We start from the raw sequence: 8,254 nt of genomic DNA, 5'->3' as shown, positions 1-8,254 counted from the left end.
AATGCGGTGTGGTGAGGGGCGGGAATCGAGAGTAAGGAAAAGCGAGGGAGAGGCGGAGCCTGCTTGTGTGTATCATTAGTGTGTGTGTGTGTGTGTGTGTGTGTGTGTGTGTGTGTGTGTGTGTGTGTGTGTATCAGCGTGCGTGTGCGGGCGCCGCGCTCGCTCGTCCCTCCTCCTCTAGACAAACCACCCCCACACCCCTCCGCCACCCTGAGTCTGCAACTCACTGCCTTTCCTCACCTCACAGTCAAGAACAGAGGAACGGAATGGATACGGAAGGGAGCCAAAGCAGCCTGTCCTCCGTGGACAACTCCCCCCACGACCCTTGGTAAATCTCCCGCGCCGTCTCACCAGCGCCTTGGCCTTGCTTGCTTCCCTATGTATGAGAGATAACAGTGGATTTGGTTTGTGTGGAGCCGACCGGAGCGCGGAGACAAAAGACAGGCAGGCATGCTTGTTTTGATGTGCTGTGCTCTCCAATGTGGTCCGCTCAACCGTGTATCAATGCCGCTCATCCGGGCAGGACCCTATCACTATTATATTTTTGTCTTTGAGTGAGGAGATAGCTATTGTAACAACTTTTTCTTTCCATTTGGAGAGCACTTGATTACAGTATTTTCTCGTAAGCATTATACCGGCCCGACTTAACCACTCTTGCCTTCACAACATGGCCGATTTCCCCCCCGTTACTTTATTTCAGTTATTGTGTATATAAATCTGTCAATTGCAGTTTGGTTTTAGTGTCTGAGTTCTGTTTTACGGTAATATGTTGTTCTACACTTCTTACTCTCGCCTTTATTTCTCCCATCCAGCAAAATGTTCATCGGGGGTCTCAGTTGGCAGACAACACAAGGTGAGCTGTCCCGCGAGCGACTTTTCAAAGTCCCTGGATGCAAATAGAATGCTTAGATTTAGGCTAGTGTTATTAGCCGTTTTATATACTATGTGTAGAAGAATTCTTACCGTTGTTCAGTGGACTATGTGAAACTCTCTGACGTTTGTAAAACAAAAACAAAAACAGTTCATAGTTTATAGCCTATGCTGCCGAAATCAAAGCTTTCATTCAACGAGGATCAGTAGGCAACGCAGGATTTAGACTGCAGACTGAAACAGCCGAGACGATATGGGATTAACATTGTAAATTAGGACTAGTATAAAATCGTTTTTTAATGTTTAAAACTATTTTATCTTATTTGGGCGGTTGGTTACCATATGGAACACGTTTTTTCTTTTGATATCTGATTGAAGCAGGTGAGAACATCGTGCCTTTTGCAGCGTTGAGGGTGTTTTTGTTTGTGATATCGCATTGTTGCGCTTGTTACAGCGTCATTGAGGCCATTCATTCAATAGAATACAGTGTTATTAAAAAACTCATTGTTTGTAAACTGTTGCCTATAGTTATTTTAAAAGTATAGCCTAATCAGCTTATTTGTATAGCCTACGTTATCACAATTGTGAAGTAACTATGGTCGTATCAACATATTATAACATGGGTTATCAACCATGAGTTGAATAGTCAACGCTTATCCTACTTTCAATGAACGACGTTTCGACAGACAAACAACAACTTGGTCTTGCTCAGTTGCGTTATCTGTCGTTGTAAATACATTATTATCGCCTACATTGAAAGGATTTGGAACACGGTTCGACATCCTTACATATGTTGTTTTTTTACAGAGGGTTTGAATGAATACTTCTGTAAATTCGGCGAGGTGAAGGAGTGTATGGTGATGCGAGATCCAGTTACGAAGAGATCAAGGTAAGGAGGCGTGCGCACCTCACCGTCCTATCATAGGCGCGCTCTCATTGGTTTATTTTCTTTATAGCTGGGGGCGATAGTTTGTGTTTTGTTGTGTCAGCCTGTTATAATTCAAAGGCAATGTTTTTTTCTTCAGGGGATTCGGGTTTGTCACATACATAGACCAAGCTGGTGTGGATAAAGTTTTGGCGCAAAACAGACATGAGCTGGATTCTAAAACAGTAAGTTTATGCTGGCATCCTTATATTTATTTAATCTGATTTTAATAGAAAAGTCAGTTTTATTATTAGGCCTACATGCATCTATGTATTTTATATGGATGCAGTTGTTCTTAGTCAGTCTGTTTCTTATGACATGTTATGCCATAATGTTGTATACCATGTGATGAAAAGGTAGGCCCTGGTAGTAATGTTTGGGGATACTATGGGAGCCTCTCTCCTCCCCTACCACCAAATCCTGGTTTAGGGCAGCCAACATGAAAGGTTCTTTCTTGCTGTTCGTCACCATGGTTACCTGGGGACCGAGACAGGGAGGAGGAGGAGGCTTCAGCTCTCTCTCTCAAACCAAAAAGAAAGAAGAGTTTTAGACCCCAAAAAATGTTAGGGCTGTAAAACATGTAAAAGACCCATGGGCGGCGCACAAGGTAGGGGAGGGTTTGGCCGGCAGGGATGTGGGTTCGTTTCCCACGGGGGCCAGTATGAAAAAACAAACAAAAAAACATGTATGCATTCACTAACTGTAAGTCGCTCTGGATAAGAGCGTCTGCTAAATGACTACAATTGTAAAAAAAAATGTTAAATAAGTTGGGTTGTAACTGATTGTGAGTTCGTAAAACTGTTAAATTAAGTTTAACCAACATTAGAGAACTGTTTAGATTAAGTTAAGCCTACAAAACATGAAGCGGTACATTGTTGTCAACTAGGTCCTGAGTTCAGTCCTTGCCTGTGATAACTTCATAGAATTCTTCATAAAAGGTAAACTCCATAGAATTGGTTATGTCTGTATTTCCCAAACTAGGGGTTGCGACCCATGTTGTGTTGCCTGATTTGAATATGGGGTTGCAAGAGAAACTCAAGAAAAAAAAACGTGCTTGGTTTATAGAACCGCGGTTACTTCAGTAACATCTGGTAACTGCTAGATTCCCTTGTAATAAACAGAGCGATTTCTGTTTTCTTCCTACAAATGTGGCTCTATGTTTTGAATAGTTTAAGCTACAAAATATTATGACCCCATCACTGAAAGATAAGACTCTCAGAAACACGTATGTGTCTTCTGTTTCCCTCTACAATGCACACAAGCCGCGCAGGACTCGTTAGAACAGCGTGTACAAGACCAGGCAATAAATCAGACCTGGGGGGGAGGGGAGAACATAATTATGTAATTTTCATAGCCCCAATTAAAAAAGTTAACATTGGCCATTGATTACATCACCTTTCTACATGGTTGGGTCGCAATTTATTTTAAATATCAAAATGGGGTCGCGGGCCAAAAAAGTTTGGGAACCTCTGGGCGATGTTGACTTCAGTGTTGTAGTACTCGAGACCGGTCTTGTCTTGGTGTCGAACACATTTGTACTCGGTCTTGACTCTGTCTCGTAATTTCTTCCCAAGACCAGCAGAGTAAAAAAACTAATCATTATCAGCTTCCATTCAGTAAGCGCATAAAACTGCTTTGCCAGGCCAAATATATACACTCCTTTCTTGAAACATTAATACCTGCAGTCTTTATATCTAGTATAGACATGTTTGCTCAGTGGCGAACTTATTGGACATAGGCCTTCAGTGTGTGACAGGTTTGTGATGCTGAAAGGACAGCAACCGTAATACCAGCGCACTCATGTAGGAGTGCACTTTTTGTAAAACACAAAGGGCCAGTGACGTAGTGGAGGGTATGCGCTGGTATATGCCGTATACCCACTTTTTTTTGTGCCTATAGTCACTTCTTATTCCCCACTGATGCTTATCAAAGTAGTGTAGTGGAGGTATACAACTTATCAATTATGTTGTACAATAGAGAAATCATGCACAAAGTAGCCTACACAATCACAAAGCACGTGAAATATATTCACATGCGCGCCGCACACATAGCCTAGTTTCACTGGAATATAATCTGCAGGCAGCAAGAGCGCACATCTCTCAACTGGTTTTGACATGGAGCAGCTCACAGAAGAATGACATTGGTAGCCGGTAGGGTAGGTAGGAAAGACGTTTAAACGTATGATATCTACCAGAAAATGCTCACTAAGGCAACAATGGGTATGCAAACCAGGTATTGAAAAAGTTTGGTCCGAAGTCATGGTTAGTGGGCTATTTGTGATGCGCAATTCAGTCATCATGCCCTGTTTGCATCAGGAGCGTAGGCATGGGTGGGCCTGGGTGGACACAGGCCCACCCAACAAGATTGAGCAAAAACAGAAAAAGAAGACATTATTATTACAAAAATACTCCTCAGTACCCTCCCCAAAATATATATTTGTCTTTTTCCCAGACCTCCAAAAGGGTCTCCTGATGTGGTTTAAGCATTGTTGTTGACTTAGAACATCACATTTCTTTTGTTTTTCTATTTTAAAAAGTGTGATTTAGAGAGTGCAAATCTGAAGAATATATAGGAAAACGAATATATATATTCTTCCACACAGGGTGCCTCTCTTTCGCTGGGCAGGCCGTTTGGGAAATTATTAGCAACATTTGAGTATACCAACCTCTCCAGGCACCACTACACCAAATGCAACAATGTTTCACACAGAAGTTATTTTCAAAGAAATGTCTAACAACAGCAAGCAAGCTGCAATAAAAAAACACAGTTCCACTCACCAGATGATGCTAATTTAAAACTTAACATCTTGTTGAAAGTTATTATTGAAAAGGGAGAAGCTAGCAAATTAGCAACAACATCCTCTTCGATAACACCTGTTGCAATCGCTGCAAACTAGCCTACAACAAAATATAGTTAGCTAGACAGTGACTGCTCACTATTGCGCAGTGACCTGTTGGCCTTTGAGAAGGCAGAAGTTTCCATATGTTTTTTGTAAAAACGGTCCCACCCATTACAAGTCAAAATGTGATTGGTTGATTCCACTGTCACTCCAAAATGTTGCCCTAATACAGTTGAATGGCAGATTCCTTCTATCTAGCTTCTGATGGCCTAGCCAATGGCTGACTTAGCTAGCTAGATTTATCTCCCCAGAGACCACTAAAGAAAAATCCTGATTGGATATTTTTTTCTCTTCAGTGTTAACCCTTTCCTTTCCAACAAAAACTGAAGCGATTAAATCCGAACATCATTGAAAAGAATAATGTAATTAGAATTATTATTGTTCTTGTAATTATTTTATAAATCCTTGGCCCTTCTCTGAAGGTGTAGAAGGCCCTCATTGAGTGGCTCTATTTTCCCTTAGCATGTATGTTTTCACCATTCTGAATGTCTAAAGAATCTATATGTTCTTCTGAAATATGAACACAGAAATACTGGACATTTTGAACTCTTATTTGTATTTATTAAGGATCCCCATTAGTTCCTGCCAAGGCAGCAGCTACTCTTCCTGGGGTCCAGGAACATTAAGACAGTTATTTACAATTAAAAATATTATTGGTGTCAATTTGACAAAATTACAATCATGGTCTTGAATTGGACTCACATTTTTCTTAGTCTCGGACCCCTTGTCACCCTCTCGGTCTTGACTCGTTCTCGCCCCCCCGGTCTTGGTATTAAATCGGTCTCGCTTTAGGTGGACTCGACCACAACACTGGTTGACTTGAATGGAAATGTCAGTTCTATTCAATCTAATTCTATGGATAAGACTAGTCTTTGAAGAAACCGGTGATGCCACACACAGTAACATAACCGTTGATGATGCTTGTGTCTAAACACTTGTTTGTTGTTGATGGCCTACACAAAGATTGATTGCTGCTAATGTCAATATTTCAATGACTATACAAGGTGTGAATATGTGTCTGTGTGATTTTGTGTTGGTCATGCATACAGCTTTGTCAGCAATGGATGTTTCTCCATCCCCCACCCCCTCGATACACACACTCTCACGTGTGCACACAGTACTATTACCACCGACACACACACTGCCTAGCCCTAGAGGGATAACATTTGACAGTGAAAGGTGAGAGAGAGGGGGAGGATAGAAGGCAAGTGTGGTTACATGACGCAGGTCTGTTGCCCTGGGTGAAATCAGTCACATCCACAGGGGACATAATGGTGACTCCACAGCCTAGTGGGACTTTTGTCTCCATATCAACTCTCTTTTAGCATTTGAAGATGAATGCAGCATGTACTGCTGCCACCAATGCAGAGCCATCCCAAGGACAACAGCCACTATGCCATAAAGACATATTTACATTTTTGTCATTTAGCAGACGCTGTTATCCATAGCAACTTACAGTAGTGAGTGCATACATTTGCGTACTTTTTCGTCCTGCCCCTCGTGAGAATCGAACCCACAACCCTGGCATTGCAAGCACCATGCTCTACCAACTGAGTCATACGGCAGTGGTTGTGTAGGACGTTGATTTACAGGTCCTTAGTTACATAGCTTTGACTAAACTAAAACGTGTTTTTCAGTTACAATTAATCTCTTCAATATTGGTCACACTTTATGATCCAATAATATGCCTATTAGAATTTTTCCCAAAGGAGCAAAGCAAGTGCACTGATGTTATAGCTACAGTCTATAGATTCTACAGTAATTACAGTAAAAGTAGGGTTTTTGTGGATACAGTGAACACATTGTCATAACATGGTAGAGATACAGTATGTTTGTGAAGACGTTGAGTTGTATTCATACGACCACCACTCCAAATGAATCACCTGTTCAAGACAGATAAAAATACTATTACGTTAACTATCTTATAAATAGATTGCACCATTTATATCTTGTTGTTTACTTGATCGAGGTGGTAATGTGTTTTTGTGTAACCCCGTTGGTATTTTATAGCCTGGTTGTCGTCTCTGTTCAGCTATTACATTCCACTCCTTGTACACATCTTTTGCATATGACACAAAGAGTCAAATGTTACAGAGACAGGTACTCAGACTAGGTATTTTACGCTTCAGAAATTGTTTGAAATCAGGAGCAGATGTGTGTTGGTTGTCATGGCGATGTATCTGTGGATCCTAGTTACAGTAGGCCTTGTATTGTCAGAAGTGTGTTTGTGCGTGTGTTTCTCAATCTGATCTTTGAATATCTTATGAGCTAGGTGACATTTGAAGACCCCGGGCTCTACTGTGTCGATGTGTGTGTGTAAAAGTGTGATGGTCAATCATTGTGTTACCGTGTCTGGATAACGCAGTGCATAATGTTTAAGAATGAGCGGGGCGTCTGTGATGCTAATGCTAGGCCATAGGTAGGAGGAGGCCAAGCCTCTGCAATCACAGCAGGGTTTGGTTTGGGACATATCACCCTGAAAGGAGGTTGTTGTGGCCATGTTGAGGGTTGAATGGTCTACCACGGCAGGGACACCATTTTTGATTTTATAACAATATTTTGTTTCAGCTCACCTTGTTATGTTTCGGTGTGCTGAAAATGTCTGGTGTGCTGATTTCACATACAGTACGTCAATTGATAAATTGTGTCTCTGTGTAATTGGAAAAAAACATACTCAATTTTGGTGTTCCCGTCTCCCTTACTTTGTCTCTCGCTTTATCTCTCTCTATCTGACTCTATCTCACCTTCTCCCTGCCTATCTATTCACCTATTTCATTCTGTCCTCTTTTTGTACCATCTCTTCTACTTTCCTTGTGCACTTTTACCTCTTGAACACTCCCCGCCTCCATCCCTCCAAACCGTTTTACCCTCTCTCCCTTGTGGATGGCTATTGTTTGACCAGCATGAGATGAGAAGGAGAGTGAAATTCCTTTCTGGAATTAGAAAGAATGTTCCATGCTTTGAGTGTTTTTTTCGATGCTCACCCCATGGAGGGTGAGAAAGAAACAGAGAGAGAGAGAAAGTGAGAGAAAGGCCAAGGTGAATGAGAGGGGTTTGGCAGTAGGAATGGGGGCAAGTTTAAGCACTTTGAAAAGCAGTGACAATACGCTTGACACTGTAAAAGCAAAGAGCTGGGGACAAATAGAAGAGTCGTGATTTATTTTTGGCAACTACTTGATTAGGAAAGTCTGTGTTACCTACTGTAATTCAGATGGAAAACATAGCACAGTCTAATCATATAAAGGACCAAGATGTGTGCGAATAAGTCAAATGTCTTTGATGAACCTTTTACTGCAGTGGGCTAAATCAGGGTCACACAGAGTGATTCTTGGTAGTCTTAACATGGTTATGGGCTTAAGAAAAAGAAGACACCTGTACTATGTCAGATATAGTGGTCATTGACTGCAGGAAAGGGCTACATCATGCAGAGATGTCAAGGGTAGTTTTGCATGAAAATTCGAGTTACTCGCCCATATCTCAAGACGACTTTCATGTTGTTATTGACAATAACAGTATTGACCAATTGAATAGGTTTTTATGAGCGAGGCATATTGGTGATG

The 8,254-nt window shown here is 41.4% G+C and overlaps 1 protein-coding gene across 2 annotated transcripts in view; it reads left to right on the top strand.

Moving 5' to 3' along the window:
- The first annotated feature begins 206 nt into the window (after positions 1-206).
- Positions 207-8,254, top strand: part of LOC121577777 (RNA-binding protein Musashi homolog 1) — a 29,155-nt gene continuing 21,107 nt past the window's right edge. For both annotated transcript variants that reach the window (XM_041891658.2, XM_041891657.2), the window contains exons 1-4: positions 207-328; positions 813-853; positions 1,678-1,759; positions 1,896-1,980. In XM_041891658.2, the coding sequence (XP_041747592.1) occupies positions 267-328; positions 813-853; positions 1,678-1,759; positions 1,896-1,980 (270 nt within the window). In that variant the 5' untranslated portion in view covers positions 207-266. The remainder of the gene's footprint in view (positions 329-812; positions 854-1,677; positions 1,760-1,895; positions 1,981-8,254) is intronic.

Source organism: Coregonus clupeaformis, unplaced genomic scaffold (genome assembly GCF_020615455.1).
Source record: "Coregonus clupeaformis isolate EN_2021a unplaced genomic scaffold, ASM2061545v1 scaf0043, whole genome shotgun sequence".
Lineage (NCBI taxonomy): Eukaryota > Metazoa > Chordata > Actinopteri > Salmoniformes > Salmonidae > Coregonus > Coregonus clupeaformis.
Note: the sequence above shows the minus strand (reverse complement) of the source record. Positions and strands in the feature narration are given on the sequence as shown.